The sequence below is a fragment of the Ammodytes marinus genome (assembly GCF_949987685.1).
Source record: "Ammodytes marinus genome assembly, chromosome: 4".
Taxonomy (NCBI): Eukaryota; Metazoa; Chordata; class Actinopteri; order Uranoscopiformes; family Ammodytidae; genus Ammodytes; species Ammodytes marinus.
Genome location: NC_137233.1, coordinates 23,357,919 through 23,374,329, shown reverse-complemented (window position 1 = coordinate 23,374,329; position 16,411 = coordinate 23,357,919). Strand labels below are relative to the sequence as shown.

General features: G+C 42.3%; 1 protein-coding gene across 2 annotated transcripts in view; it reads left to right on the top strand.

Moving 5' to 3' along the window:
- LOC307250059 (protein NDRG3-like) overlaps positions 1-16,411 on the top strand; it is a 34,174-nt gene that overhangs the window by 16,105 nt on the left and 1,658 nt on the right. The window contains exons 3-16 of one of the 2 annotated variants that reach the window (XM_080026997.1): positions 922-954; positions 9,402-9,507; positions 9,650-9,770; positions 10,038-10,100; positions 10,206-10,266; positions 12,093-12,179; positions 13,324-13,380; positions 13,770-13,873; positions 14,255-14,320; positions 14,415-14,466; positions 14,565-14,612; positions 14,711-14,746; positions 14,837-14,888; positions 16,135-16,173. In XM_080026997.1, the coding sequence (XP_079883123.1) occupies positions 922-954; positions 9,402-9,507; positions 9,650-9,770; positions 10,038-10,100; positions 10,206-10,266; positions 12,093-12,179; positions 13,324-13,380; positions 13,770-13,873; positions 14,255-14,320; positions 14,415-14,466; positions 14,565-14,612; positions 14,711-14,746; positions 14,837-14,888; positions 16,135-16,173 (925 nt within the window). The remainder of the gene's footprint in view (positions 1-921; positions 955-9,401; positions 9,508-9,649; positions 9,771-10,037; positions 10,101-10,205; positions 10,267-12,092; positions 12,180-13,323; positions 13,381-13,769; positions 13,874-14,254; positions 14,321-14,414; positions 14,467-14,564; positions 14,613-14,710; positions 14,747-14,836; positions 14,889-16,134; positions 16,174-16,411) is intronic. The other variant, XM_080026998.1, reaches the window with a different exon arrangement.

Below are 16,411 nucleotides of genomic sequence, written 5' to 3'. Positions count from 1 at the left end.
TTACTGGTCTGACCTACCAATGAATCCCACAAGAATCTTCTCTGTTGTTCTCTGTTGTTGCTGCCCACTCTCACTTCACAGCCCAACTACTCTGTAGCTTCCTACTGTTTGAATAAAGACAGACCATCAATTATATAATAACACTGGAAAAATGCTACACCATTACTAATGTTAGCGATATGTAGCAAATTTAGTTGTTTTTTGAAAAGTAAACTCATTTGTCATACTAGAGTGCCTGCACCTTTTGTATAAGTGTATGACATAATTTCTTCCTAAAATAACTGGCTGTGATCAGAACACACAATAATCGATTCCTATGTCACAATCGGTTGGACCAGTAGATCCGTACACACAGTATGCCGTATCTAATCATATTATTATGGGCTCAGTTCTTTATCTGGATCCCACTTCCAAAATGCTCAAACTTAGACATTATTATTGTTTTTAGCATAATCACTAAATGTTTTGATCATATTTTATCAAAATATATTACCAATCAAAAGTTGTGAAGAGTTTGTATGAACAAATAAAACAGATCTACTTGTGTACCACATTTTACAAATATACTCGGTAACAAATCCCTTCATCTAACGTAAATAATACATTTCTGTTAAAGTACAAAAGGATGGGGTGCTCTGGTGGCGTAGTGGATAGAGCGCGTACCATATTGGCTCCGGCCTTCGTTGCAGTGGCCGCGGGTTCGAATCCGACCTGTGGGCCTTTACTGCAGGTCATCCCCCCTCTCTCTCTCTGTCTCCCCATTTCAACTCTGTACTATCTAATAAAGCTTGAAAATGCCAAAAAATAAAAATAAAAAATAAAATAAAAAAGGTACTAAAGGATTTATTAATTGGCTTTGCATATTGAGCATGGCATCTGAGCATCATGTGGTATGCTCTAACTCATCTTCTTTTCTTGCAGAATGCACGCAACTTTCAAGATTTCGACTGCCAGGTGAGTGTTTCCCTCTGCTCCTACACAGAGCATTGCTGTGCCATGTTTAAAGGAGATGCTGTTCTGTTAGTGGGAAGGGGGTTGGGGCATTGGGACGTGACCCCATTCTCACACCCCCAACTTCTGAACCCATATGTTTGCTGCCCTACATCTTAACGTTAGGCGCACCCCATTCTGATAAATGCAGGATTCTTTTGTTGATAAATCAATTAACGTCAACAACCTGCCGTTTTTCAAGGTGGCAGTGTTTGACAGATTTTGCTGTGCTTTTTCTCCATGTTTGTTATTTACATCTGTGTGTCTGTGAACAAAGATCACTTCAAATTCAGAACCATCTTTTATCACTGTGAATTCTGCTCATGCCTTTTTGAAGTAGTGTGTGTGAGGAATCCTTTTTGACTGGGAACCTCTATCACTTGGCAGCCCTCTCTCTCCTTGTCCAACTCTCTACTGTCAAACTCTACAATAAACACAACGTACCCTTAACGTACCCCAAAGTAAACTATAGCCTTAAAATTTGATTCTTTGCAGGACGTTTAGATTACTACCACTCGTCTCATGTGGCACCAAAGTCATGTTAAGTATTAAGGTGTATATTTCAAGATACAAAATTAGGGAAAAAGGTTTTTGTGATATGTGTAGGGAAGTTTTTTGTCTTTGATTATGTGATTGACGGTGTTCTTAACTGGGTTTACTTTCTTGTAAATGTCACAACTAAATATGCAAGTGCAGTGATTTCAGACATCTCTTAAAAGTGGTCTCAGCTAGCGTCCTCCACAGTAAGATGGTGTGTGTGCTTGCCTTTTTACAGTAAGTAATTCAAGAATAAGTATCCTTCAAGAAAAACGGGGTATTGTCCTTGACTTGGTTCTTTGATCCTCCCCTGCATTGGGAATGGGATTTGGTCCCCATTCCTCTGTGCTATACAATTATCTCTCTCTTGCAAGGAATCTCTTGAATGAGGAGCGAGTTCCCACAAGCAAACACTCTACTGCGTTGTGAGCATCATGGCTGTGAAGGGGTTAAACCTTTCATCCCTCGCTCACTTTCTGCAGTCATGCCTGCTTCCAGCGTCCTAGCAGAGCTAAATATAGCTGCTGCAGGCAGAGGAGGAGAGGAGAGCATGTTAGCAGGAGCAGGCATGCTACAATCTCCCCAGCATCCATTCTAGTTGCATTGTCACTAGTACATTAACATTCATGAAATGCTTTGCTCATTCAGCTACTGATATTTTCAATGTGCCGTTTATTGTGCTTCAGTCCACGTCCTGCAGTTGTGCGTACATATACATAAATGGGCCAGGATTAGTCTCAGTGGTATTGAGGCAGACTTAAGTGTATTTGACCTTATTTCTGTGGCAGCCATTTTGACCTCACACATTCAGGAGACTTAACATATTAACATAAATCCTTAAACTGATGATTATTTGGATGCCGTTTTGTTACTCTGCCATATAATAAGGTTACTTGACATGGCTTATTTAGGAACTTGAACAGAGCAAAGATGCCTTTGATTTTCTACTACCACAAGTCAAAATGTCTGCTGCAAAAACTAGAACATGTGCATGCATTTAAAGAGAACTGGGCAGGTATCATATGCTTTCTGAATTTACACTTTTATGATGAAATGAAAAGATGTATTTTTCAGTGTTACAAAGCAGAAATTATGTGAAAAGGAGAGTTGGCTATAGCTTACTAGCAATTTAGTAAATAGCCACAGTATCTGGGCAAACCTGTGGTAGTAAGCTATACTTTACCAAAAAAATTGGATTGGAGAATTGTTGTACAGATTGTTCAAGTATGTTTTGATTATTTCTCAGTGATAAAAAAAAAAAAATATTAAATGGTAGATATCTATTGCTATTTCAGGATTTAAGGCTTCTTTAGATGTTTGAGATGGACTGCTCAAATGTGATGTGAAAATTCCAAATATCTGCCGTTAACACAAGGTGTGTAGGTTCATCATCCCGGAACACAAGAACCACCGAAGCGTACATACAGCGCAAAAGCATGTGTAGAATATTTCCCACAAATCCCAGTGTGTGTGTGGGGGGCTGGGGGTGGGGGGAGGGGGGAGGGGTCCTCACTACTGCACCATCACTGTGAGCAGCCGGTTTGACATTCCTGCAGCTGGAGGACAAATCCAGCTGCTCCCCTCTTGACTTCCCTGCTCCTACAGCTCCTACCACAGGCGGTGCACAGGTACTGCAGCAGTCGTGTCAATTGAAAGCCCTGTGCACTCGCATGAGGAGGATGGAGGTGGTGGTAGTGATGCGAGGTCACAGAGAAGAGGAACAAAAGGGTGTGGTGCTGCAGCGTTCTGATGTCCTGAGAAGAGCGGAAGGTGTGAGTCAGCCTGCCCCACACCCATGGGAACCGCTGTGTTTTAAAGTGCATACTGAAGAACACTGAGTAACTTCATGGAAATAGCTATAGCTGACTGTACACTTTAAAAATAGAACATCTTAGGATTGCTGGTGTTTGCTGTGGAGAGCAGGCAGTAAGTGGTATTCATGGAAATACATGTGATGTTATAGTTTATATTCTCAAATGCAATGTTAGTTTATATTTGCCATTATTGGACTATTTTTGAAATTCATTTGAATATAGCCTATTTATCGTCACAACTTAAGTTTGACATTTCATGAGCATGTCCAGTTTTGATACCATTTCCCTTCTTGACCTTCTACCATTGTAACAAAAAGACTACAAGAAGCTGTCAGCTTTGTTTTTAAATAAAATTGCTGCCAAGTCAAGTATTTGATTTTTTTTTTAAGAAGCTAGTTAAATTATAAAAGAAACGTTTTTATAAATCTTCACTGGCTCTCTTAGCCCAGCAGAGGGCGCCATACACCTGTGTATTGAGTGTCTGGAGGGCTATGTTATGTGTCATTTGTTTGTTGTTTTTCGTCCATTGTGCTTTTCCTGTTGTTGAAAGTCTGTTTGGCATGTCCTAAAGTTAAGCTAATGTTTCACAGCAACATAGTATTTTGCTCAGAGTTGCTCAGTCAGTGTCTTAGAAGAGGATACAATTGGCCTTGGTGTGTGGTTCCCCACATCGAGTTGTGTTGTGTTTTGAACAGTTTAATACCCTAATGTTTTCCTGAGCTTTTGCATTTTTAACATGCTTTGACATGAGGAAATCAAAGCCCCAGTTGTGGCAGTGTTGAGGCGCTGCGTCACTGTGTGCCTGTGTGACTCTTCAGACTGCACAGTCATCATCTCTGTCAATCCCATGTTCACCCTAATCTGGCATAAGTGAACAGCAGTGTGTGAACAATTAGTAACATTCTCATCCCAATCTGTCTTGACTGTAATGAGATACAACTAAGCAGACTATTTAAGTATGGTCTTTTTGAAAAGCACTGTCGGAATGTTTTTCTAAGGAATTACAAGGTCAGAATGAAAATATATCTGGAGAAAATACAATTTAAGATGCTAGTTTTTTCTGACATCCTATTATACAGATCTTGCATTCAGTGAATTTGAACATTTCTGTATTAATGTGTCTGTATTAAGTGCGTATTTCTTGTATACCTGAAATGCACATACACTACATGTGTGTCACTGGCACCCTCTGTGGGTTAGGACAAGAAACATTTAGAGGAGAAACAGCAGTTCACAACCAAACATGCTGCTGCATTGAGTAGCCAATGGTGCACCCGTTTATCTTGGTAGTTCCACCCACTCTGTGCTATCTGCAGCTATGCCATTGGCTGCACAGTGCAGCCTGTCTCAAACTAAGGCGTGACTCCCTGCACTGCTAGCAGTTTGCAGAGGAGAGTGGAAAAGGAGGGATCAATACACTATGTGGATCAAATAACTTGATGGCAGGTTTAGAGGAAATTGATCCTTCCATGTAGGGTTGTAAATGCTTAAGAATAGAAGCTGGTTGTGGGTTTATTTCCTGGTTGGTCTGGAACATAACCAGGGTTATCTTTTGAATGTCAATACTGAAATGAATACCGAAGCTTTGCAAGAAGATTTTAAAAAATAAAGTAGTGTTGCAGTATGAACCCAGCCTGGCTCCGCCCGCCTACCTACTTCTGGCCAAATTTCATTTTCCCTTCAGTAAATGAAGTACGATGGTCTGGTTGGACCAGGCTAGTATGAACCAGCATTTGCAGCAAAGCTATTGTTGGTGCTGAATGAATTTGAGCTGAGTGCGTCACTCTTATTACTAAATTGGAAGTCACTAACAGGGTCATTATGGATGTTACATGCATGCTAAGAAGGTTCACATTCTTCTCCCTCAGCAAAATGAATAATCTAGGGACAGTTATTGTTAAATCTCAGTGGCGGTGAGCAGCCATTTTGCTGATGCAGAACACAGCCCAGGGTGAGCTGTCAAAGTCAGCCTCCTCTCCTCTCCATTTATCAGTATCACGGTGTGACGTCAGCAGCCTGCCCATATTCCAGGCATGCCTCTGCATCCTTTGCACCCCATCACCCCTCTTTCATGCACCCATCCCTCTCTCCCCCTCCTCTCTTTCTATTCTCCAATAAGCCCCACCCTCTCCCTCTACCCACCTGACCCTCCGCAATCCAATTAGACGCACCGGTGGCTGAATGTATGGACGCGCTGTGACTACCAAGCACAAACTGCAGTCTCACTCACCTCCCCCTCTGTCTCTTTTCCTGCTCTCTTTCCCACCTCTTGTCTCTGTCGTTCTCTCTGGATCCTATTCGCCCCCTTCTCTGCTGCTTTCATTCAGATTATTTACTCATCTCCTCTGCTGTGCCTTTCTCCTCCCTCTCTTCCTCTCTCCTCCTTTATTGCCGCTGCTCTAGCCGCCTCACCCTTCATCCCTCCCTTTCCTACCAACGCTCCCTCCCTCCTCTTCCTCCTCCTCTTTCTGGAGATCTTCAAAGCTGCCCAGCTTTCACTTGCACATAGCATAACACACTCCTCTCCGGTGTGGGAAAAACATGTCAGCTATTCTGGACCTGGACCAGATTGCATGCTCTGGGAATGATGTGGTGAGTGACAAATGCGTCTTGCCTGCCCGTACACACACTTGGCTGGGTCTTTGCAGCAGTTCTGGTTCAGATTAAAAGAGGGAGGGTTATTATGCAGTTTACTTAAAGAAAAGGACACAGCAGCTGGCTCTAGGAAGGGTAAAAGCTGCTGGGGGTCTTCCTGACTCGTTTGTCGCCACCTCGAGCGGACAGCTTTTTTCTATTCAGGCAGCTGCTAAAGTGTGTGTGTGTGTGTGTGTGTGTGTGTGTGTGTGTGTGTGTGTGTGTGTGTGTGTGTGTGTGTGTGTGTGTGTGTGTGTGTGTGTGTGTGTGTGTGTGTGTGTGTGTGTGTGTGTGTGTGTGTGTGTGTGTGTGTGTGTGTGTGTGTGTGTGTGTGTGTGTGTGTGTGTGTGTGTGTGTGTGTGGGTGGTCACGCAGTAGCCATGTTTGCAGTCTGCATAGCCTAAACATGCTTGGGGTGCAGTGGTGCATTTAATGGGATAATATGTGTTTAACTCTTCTCAATCTGCAAATGTTAGTATGTGGTTGTTCATCAAAGGGGTGCTTTGTATTTGTGTGTATCAGGGTGCATGTTTCTGTTTGTTTCCAAAAGTGTATTTCTGTGTTCATCTGTAGCTGCAGGGATGCGTGTGTTGCCTAGTGAACGGTGAACGGCTGTGGATGGTGCATAGTGCCAGCATTGTGTTTCTTATTCTGTTATCGCCGAAAAACAGGCAGGGAGGTCACTCACCCCCACACACTATGGCGACAACACACCGACACCACTGTAGCAGCATCTCCTTCCCTCCCCTGCACAGACCTTGAGTTTGTAGTTTCAACCCACTGCTTGGATGACACACACACACACACACACATACAGCGCTGCAGGTTGGGCGGGCTATGTTTGTGTCAAAGGGGAGCAGGGTGGTATGTATCTGATATGATCCCACTGGCGAACATGCATGTATGTGTGTCTGTATGTATGCATGTGTTCCTGTGTGCACACTTTGCAGGCTGCTGGCTGTTTGTGCCATGTAATGCTGCTCTCAGACATGATTGATGCTGTCCCTGGCAGGGCGGGGAGGGGGGATTGATAAGGGAGGGATTGTGGGAAGAGAAACAGTATGACATATTGCTCTCCTTCTTTCACCTCACCCTACCTACCTCACCCTCTTTCGTTCTGGGACTAACACCCAAGAACTCACCACCGTGTTTGCCCCAGGAGGCCTCCTGAAGCCTGTCTCCTCAAAGCCCCAGCCCCTACTCAGTATTCCTGTCTCACCCCCGAAAAATCCAAACACACTCTTTGTCCAACTAGCAGCTACCATGAATGCTTTAAAAAGGGAAAGGGGCTGCTGCCACGTCCATGCCCCCCCCCCCCCCAGGCTAGCATCCCCTCCCAATGTATTTTTTTTCTTGGCGTTGCGTCCCTTCTTTAAGTCACACCCTTATGTTAGTCATACAGGACTCTCTACGTCTTCTATTTCTTTCCTCTGTCACTCCGTCCCTGCTTCCTTTCACGCTCTATTTCCTCCCATCCACTTCCAGACTCTCTTTCTCTTGTTTCATCCATCTTTCATTCTCTATTCCCCCCTCTGTGATCCCTTCAGCGTTTTCATAGCTTATCTTTGGTGGGGTGCACACACACACACACACACCTGCTCTTACTGGCACATACACAGAACATGCTCTCGTCAGGAGGCAGGTGTTTTTTTTTTAAAGTGTGTTTTCTTTGTTTGTTAGAGCAAAAGCTCTCTTTCTGCACTGAGTGTCCTTGACTATGTCCTTCTAAAAATCTAAAAGTGAAAATTCTGCAGCAACAGAGCCAGGGAGAGTTTGTTCTCCGTTTATAACAGGTTGTTCTGTCGTTATCAACCCCTACCCTCTCTCTCTCTCACACACACGCACGCACACACGTGTTGTTTTCGTCTGCCTAGGTTCTCTGTACCAACTCCCACATAAATATCTCATTCACTGATAACAGGAAGAGTAGTTTCCCGCTTGTGTTGTTTTGTCCATTACAGCTTGCAGATGCAAATGACTGCAGCCTCGTCCTTGAGAATTAACCTTCATCTCCTCTGAAGAGTTTGTGACACATATCCGTCCACCTGCAGTAGGACAAATATCAGCGTGTACATACAGAGTCACGCGCCTTCAGTGTCTGCCAGCCATTGCCTATGTCTCTTCCGCGCAGGCTCTCTCTCTTTTTATTATTGATGACCAGTGGGCCTTGAGAGCAGGCGAGCGCTGGGCCCCACCCGCCACTCCTGCCCTGTGCAGTACAAACATACATGAATTTTGCCACTTCATGCACAACCTTTGTATGCACCAAGACGAGTTATGGTGACCTTGGGAAATGTGTGTGATGCAAAATGATGCTGTGATTCTGAAGTCTAAAAACTGTCTTTTTCATTTCCTGTATCATTTATCACTGCCCATTATGTCACTAATGACATTCTTCCTGAATCTCATTAACATTAAACAGAACCTATAATGGTTTTTGCTGTGTCATCTTTACTCTAATCAAATTTAGTATCAGCTGAAATGACCCTTAAGCCGTTATTGTCTTTATTGTAGAATTACTGTAAAGTACTGCTAACGTCTTGTCTTCTTCTCGAAAGAGAAATATATATATTTTGAAGCGATGGAGAGAATGAGGCTGGTGTTATTTCTTTGAATTTGAATGAGTCCTTCTGCAAAGACGTTCATTTTTTGCAGAGTCACCCTTGTGACAGCGCTGTGAGTTTAAGACCCTCGGTTTACCGTTTCCCAGACAGCCAGTCGGCCCAGTGTATGCCTGTTGTGTGAATGGATTCAGTTTTTTGCTTGGCTAAAATAATGTTAATGCAAATAGAAAAAGCTTATGCAATAAAATATTTCCCCTCATAGAACTGGATATTTGATATAAAAAAATCCTAGGAATAAGACAATATTAAAATGAATGTATCCTACTAATAAATATTGTGATTAGCCACAGCTTGCTGTTCTGTAACATGTGTTTATTTGTGTTCATATGTAGCAGAAATAATGACATTTAAAATGGTCAGTGTTACAATGAACATGAACAGTGTAGTTATTTTGATAATCTTCACTGATTGTCTATGTGTTGTGCAGATATTACTCTAGAATGTTGTTTCCTGTTTATACTTATTTTCTAGTTTGACTTGCGGTAGTTACATTTTTTTTTACATTGGCAATATTCGTGGTAATTTAGAAATATGTCACACAGATGCAACAGCATGGCTCCTTCATGTGTTTTTAATAGTTTCTGGATGATACTGGAGTTCTAGGGCAAAAGCTTTATCTCCAAAGACCCAATTTATTTTCTGTTTATTTATATCATAACACCAGATTCATCTTTATTAAATAGGGCATTTGATGCCCACATGTCCCTTTTTTTAAAATGTTGTTATGTGATGGTTTCTGGGCAAGCCTTCCCTCTTCATATAGCAGTCTTTAACGGTACCTTCTTCTCTTCTGTGTCTGCAGGAGCATGACATTGAGACTCCCCATGGCGTCCTCCATGTGACAATGAGAGGCGTTCCCAAGGGCAACAGACCAGTCATCCTCACCTATCACGACATCGGCCTAAACCGTGAGTCAGCCAGAAATAGACTCATCAATACTCCAAGTGTCCAGGCTGTGATTAAAAGGCTTTTATTTTAGCCAGTGCAGCTGAAGGTCTCCTGAACTCTCCCATTGATGAGTGTGTCCTCTTGTCTTCACCTTTTATTCAGACAAGTCGTGCTTCAACACCCTGTTCAACTATGAGGACATGCAGGAGATCACACAGCACTTTGCCGTGGTTCACGTGGACGCGCCCGGCCAGCAGGAGGCTGCACCTCCCTTCCCCACCGGGTGAGTGTCAGACTGGCTTTGAATGCACTGACAAATTGAACACATGTATTTCAGTGCTGACGGTGCAATCAATTCTTTCAGTCAGAATACAAAGTGAGGTGGCAGTTGATTTGCTAATGGAAGCACGCCTATTGTCCAACCAATTGGTCAATAAGTGTTTTTTTTTGTTTTGTTTTTATTAACGATAAACTCAGTTTCTCTGATGAATTCAAACATGAGAAAATGACCCTGCTTGCATGGACTCACATGTGTTTCATCTGCCTCCAGTTATCGCTACCCGACCATGGACGAGTTGGCTGAGATGCTGCCCTCTGTGATGACTCAGCTCAAGTGAGTGCCTCCCCTCCCCCCCAATCTATAAAGCTGATCAATGTTATTGTGCATAATTTGCACCATTGACTTCCAGTCCTACAGTAACCAATGTTTTCTCTGCAGGGTCAACAATGTGATCGGCATCGGCGTGGGAGCAGGAGCGTACATCCTCTCCCGCTTTGCAGTGAGTCCCCATTAGGACAAGAGTGGATACATGTTCAACCCTTTTGCTCTTCTAATGGTTTCCTCCTTAGCCTTGTTTTGTCCTCCGCTCTGTCTCAATTGGAGCTATTGGGCCACACAGCTTGTGAGACCGAACATTAAAGCCCACACAAGGCATCACAGGCCTCATTTATAAAGCTTGCTGCGCACAAAAACGTTGCGTAGACAGGCAGAAATGTGTGGTAAAATGTGCGGTGGCAAACATTGGTATATATAGGAACATTCTTTGCGGAGAAGTGTGCATATTACCACGCCAACTTTCGACCATGCGTAGAGCTCCCGCAAAGTTTTCCTGACACGGGGAATCAGCGACACTCAATGGCAACCCCACAAAATAAAGCTCAGCCATCAGAACAACACACACATATAACTGTGAAATGCTTGGCACCCAATATATTTAATCAATCATATGTGTACCTATAGTTGCGAATATAGGCTACTGTTGTCTATGGCATGCAATTGTGATGTAGGTTGAATTACCTATCAAGTAGGTCTACATGTTTTGGTTATATTTTTAAAATGAATCTTATAGTGCTACTCTATAATAATATATGTCGGGAGGTGTTTCCGTGAGTGGCCAGCGGGAGAGCAAATGCCAGGGATGCAAAATGCTCTGGAATAGACTATAGGCTAATGCATTATTTCACTTCTCACAACACATTTTATATAGGCCTACATATAGCCCTACAGGTAGGCTAATACGTGATATTTCATATAGTACAAAGTTGGGCGAAACTGCTTTAGAAAGACTATAATGACTGCCCCAATCATGATATGTGATCAGCGCGCGTGTGTGTCTGCCAGTTACAGCGGCGCATAGCACAGGCTTTCTTCTTTCACAGTCACTTTCTTTGCGACCGGTCACCTCCCTTTTTTCCTCATGTCAGTCAAAATGCCGTGCTTGTTAATTAAGAGCGGCACAATATTCAGGAGCTATTTAGCATTCACCATTTATGGTAGATTGTGGGATGAAACAGGGAGGTGAAGTGGGAGGACACGGGGCGGAGATCGTCCGCGCACAATTTAGCGCAGGTGGCTATTTATAAACTAAAGGGACAGTTTTATAAATCCCAATTTATTTTTTTGCGCAGCACATTCTTGGTTTTGTGCAGACGCAATGTCTGCACAAAAATGGGTTCTACGCACACTTTTATAAATGAGGCCCCTGGTTTCTGAATCTGTCTGCTGAATACAATCTGTGTGTATAATAGAGCAGAAAAAGCTAGTATTGACAGGGCGGAGCGAAGGACCAGGGACACATAAATAATGAAAAGATAGGATGGACGTTGGGGATGAAAAGGAAAGGCGTTCTATGTAGAGTCTGCTCTCAAAGAACATGTCTAAAATGCATTTGCTTTAACCGGCTTGGAACAAAATGTGTTTACCCTTGATAGATTTATAGCAGCTGTTGCTGCATTGCGTTTGCATCGTGTGGAAAGCAGCATCCGCGGTACTCTCTTGGCATCCGGCGAAATGGATTTGAGATTTCCCTAGACATCTATTTTCTGTCTTCAGGCAATTCCAGGACCGTAGCTCTTAATTTAGAAGCCCAGGGTTCCATCTAAATTGTTTCATGTCTTCAATTAAATGAACAGACAAGATTCACTTTCTATCATTTTAGAGAACACTGCAGTGGCTCATAGGCACGTATCCTTTAGTCAAGACAAAACCACAATTAGAACTGTAAGCAGGGCACCTATTATTCAAGATATTACCTGTTTAGGACTATGGTATAGGAACAAAATCTTGCTATTAAGTTGGCATTGATGTGCCTCCTTTCCTTTGCAGCTGAACAACCCCACTCTGGTGGAGGGACTGGTTCTGATCAATGTGGATCCATGTGCTGAAGGCTGGATCGACTGGGCAGCTTCAAAGGTCAGTATTACCACTCACTGAATCATAAACCTAGAAAGCCACACTAAACTGCAGCATCTAAGTATTACCATCTCAGTTTGCAGCCTGAGGTTGGCTCTTGTTTGGCACAATCCTACTATGTGTTAGCTACATTTATGTTATTTATGCATAGCATGTTTTTTTATATATCTATTCTACATAATGCAAGAAGTATATTTTATTCCTAGTTATAGAGAAGTGGATGCTGAAACCAAGCCACAGTTTATACCAATGATACACTGCAATTGTTTTTTGGGCAAGAAGGGTTGGACTTAATAGCATTACATATACTGGCAGGGGCTCTAATCCTGTGTTAATTTGATTGTACCTGCAGTTTTTGGGTTAAGGTCACTCCAAAGTGAATCAAATCTAAGCTTCAGATTTTACTGGACAAAGTTGTCAGAACAGCCCTTATAGTGTTCGTCATTTAGATTAGGTTAACTTTAAGTCTAATAACTGACTTCATTACAGGATGCCGATGGATCATTTTACTGTATGGTACTATTGTACTTTAATACTGTGAACTTGATTGAAATTGAGTGCCCTTTACAACAAGTACAGTCCACACAACAATGGAGATCATTCTTTGCCACTTGAGAGCTACACACAGTCATGGAAGCAGGGGGAGCTTGTCATGACCTTTGTCCCAGATTACAACACCCACATGTCATCTGTTCTCTTGCTATGTGGCTCAACTTGGCTCCCCAACCTTCAAATGTTTAAAAGAAAATGATAGAGAGGAGATGTCCTTCATCATTTTAAAAGGCATTTTATTATAGCGGCTTCAGTGAATAGCAACAGTAGTGATGCAGCCAGGGAGAGAGACACACAGGGGTGTGAGCTGCCTGGCTTGAGTCCACCTAGGATGGTTTTGCTTACAATGTTATACTTCATAACTACTAGATCACCAGGATGCCACATCCGTCATCATTTCTAAAACTTAAACATTGCTTCTCTGTGTATTTTCTTCCTTTTTATAAATGTCAAAATCAAACATTAAAACTGTTAATACATACACGTAGACAGTTACAGACAAAACTAAATAACTCATAAGATTTCCAGGTAAATAAAAAACCTCAGCTCTCGTTACTGTCCTAACTCATCCGTGTCCTCCTCTCATGTGCAGCTGTCTGGATGGACCAGTGAGTTGGTGGACATCATCATGTCTCACCACTTCAGCTCTGTGAGTTTCTCCTGCAGCACGTTCCTCACACTCCATGCTTTTTCTTAGAGCTGTTGAGCGCTTTTCATTGACGACGTGAAGCAGTAACTCAACCTCAGGATGCTTCTCTTGATTTCCCTTGACACCTTTACCCCATCTCGCTCCTAAAACACACATCACATTTACTAATTATTCTATTTCTGTCAGATTGTGTTATGTAGATTACCAATTGAGTTTAATAACTGACAGTGCTTAGACATAGCATGCTGTTTATTCAGAACCCATCGCTTGTGTTAATGACTCAATTTAAACAAGTCAATGTGCATTTAATACATGCTATTTTGATGCACTTCATATGAAGCCTGTCTCATTTCGACTGTTTTGATTTTGAACTCTGCTCTTTTTACCAGGATGAGCTGTCAGACAACCTGGAGCTTATCCAGACTTACCGCCTCCACGTTGCCCAAGACATCAACCAAGACAACCTGGCCCTCTTCTGTGGCTCCTACCAATAGTATGATGCACAACATTAGTAGAAACTTTACCTAAGTTACTTTTTTGAAGCACTTTCTAGCTTTTTTCATAAATGTTTCCTCAACTGTGTTCTTGATCACATTTGTGGGTATACCACATACCTTAGGGTACATTGAACAAAAGACAATGCATTAAAAAAAATATGCATATAGATTTTGTGTATATATATATATATATATATATATATATATATATATATATATATATATATATATATATATATACACACACAGAACATGGGTATAATGTTAAATAATGGGGTGAACTGAAAATCAGGATTTTTGCCAAGTCACTTCACATTTAAGCCTTTTAACAGTTTTTCAGCTTCACTTACTAATTAGGATTTGTCTCCCTGCACCAGCCGGCGGGACCTGGAGATCGAGAGGCCAATAGTAGGTCTTAATGAGGACACAGTCAACACACTAAAGTAGGTTTTAAAACTAAGGAGACACAAAATAAACCTTTTTTTCCCCGAGTGTACCATTTTGAGAGTTTTTTCTGCTTCTCTTGTTCCCTTCCAGATGCCCTGCGTTGCTGATTGTTGGTGACACATCACCTGCTGTGGAGGCTGTGGTGAGTTAACCACTCCATCTCAGGAACCACAATAAGCTTTGGAAAGCACTAGCAAGGAATTCTCTTCTCAACAGTAACCCTTAAATTGATTTTTTCAGGTTGAGTGCAATTCCAGGTTAAATCCAACCAAGAGCACACTGTTAAAGGTGAAGTCTTTTATTTGTTTACATTGTTGATGAAAAATGTATTTAAATTTTTTATTTTTTTTTACTGTTTCTTCATGAGACTGGTACTTTTCTTTCAGATGGCTGATTGTGGAGGCTTGCCCCAAGTTGTGCAGGTAGATTTGTGTTTGTTAAAACATGCATCCAAGTCATCTAGAAATGTTGTCTTAACTAGATTCTGACTTTGATCCCCTATCTGTTCACAGCCAGGAAAACTTGCTGAAGCCTTCAAGTACTTTCTTCAGGGAATGGGCTATAGTAAGTAAATACACTCACATTTATTTTTGCTATTTGTTTTTAGTGAGTGAAAACATCTACAGTGGTTGAAACTAGCCGACTCTACCTTGAATGTCCAAGAGTTGTTTACTGACACCTGTGCAACTTTGAGGTCACTGTTTGTCTGCTGAATTTCCTGTTGACGTGAGTGCAATGACAAAAGTTACTTAAATTAGGATTGTTTTCACTGCAGTGTCCTATGAGCTTGTTGCCTAACACCCCTGCCGGTGGGGTTTGGGCTGCGGCCAGCAGTGCAATAGAGAAAAAAAAATACCCTTTTTTTGTCAGCCTGGCCACGGAGAGGCAGCCAGGGCGGCTTAGTGAATGCTAACGCCATTTCCTCTCCGCTCTTTGCAGTGTGCGGTCCATACAACCCTCAGTAGGTGAGGTGTGAGTGCTTCTAGAATGAGTGAAATGACAGTGGCACTCGAGATATGCTGAACAAACATTCATTTTATGTTCAGTTCAGAGTGGGCGTCAAAAATACCTGTTTTTTTTTGCCTGGTGTGCTTTTCTTCTGTATCCAGGACTGTTTAATGATGTGGCCTCTTTCTACAGAGAAAGTGCATACTTAAACAGACTTTCAGGGTTTTTTATCATTTCATCTGTTAATAAATACAGCAAAGACATTTCGGTCTGACCACAATGACTTGCAGTGAACAAACTACAGACTCTGCTTCATGAACAGATGACGTCATGAATGCTTTGGCCATGCAGATGGCACCTGTCCTTGTTTGTTTTTCTGTATTGCTAATTCTCTTTTTGCTCTCTACTGTTCCCAAACCCTTCACAGTGGGAGGCACCCTTGTGTGTAGCTAGTGTGTGAGGGCCTCAGTATTGTTTTAAAGGCCACACAGTCCCCCTGTTGAGTAAATGCCACCGCAGGATTAGAACAGATTAAAAAGAGTGTTTTCATGCAGAGAACGTGCAGAAAATAAATCTAAACACCTCAGCGTGTTCCTGAAAGCTGCTTTTCCTTCATTAACACCGTGTGAAAGGCAAAAGAGAAACGGACCAAAAGATCAGGAAATAAAGATCCTAGTCTGTACACACGCTATGATTTATGACCTGTTAATCGAAAAACACCTTTTTGTCCTCACTGACCACCAAGCTGCGACAGATCCTCAGTTTGAATCAGAAATACACTTAGTGTAGGAGGAAGCTACATAAGAGCTACCTTTACAACATTTCTCTTTCCTTTCTTTCCTCCTTCAATCATTGCTTACAGTTCCCTACGTTCTCCTCAGTCATCTGAGCAACGAATCAGGTACCAGGTTCTTGAGCAGCTTCCAGACTAGAAGGCTTGCAACCCAATGGCCTCCAAACACTCCACAGAGGATGCATGTTAATGAATGCAGTAACTCTCCAGAGAGCACTGGTTAATATTGGTATTCAGCAGCAGCTCTGTGTGGTGAATACAGTCAGTATTATACACAGTGAGACCATTCTGCATACTGTGTCACATTCATCTCTCTCTAGAGTTCAGTTTGTCCTGTTAGCATGGA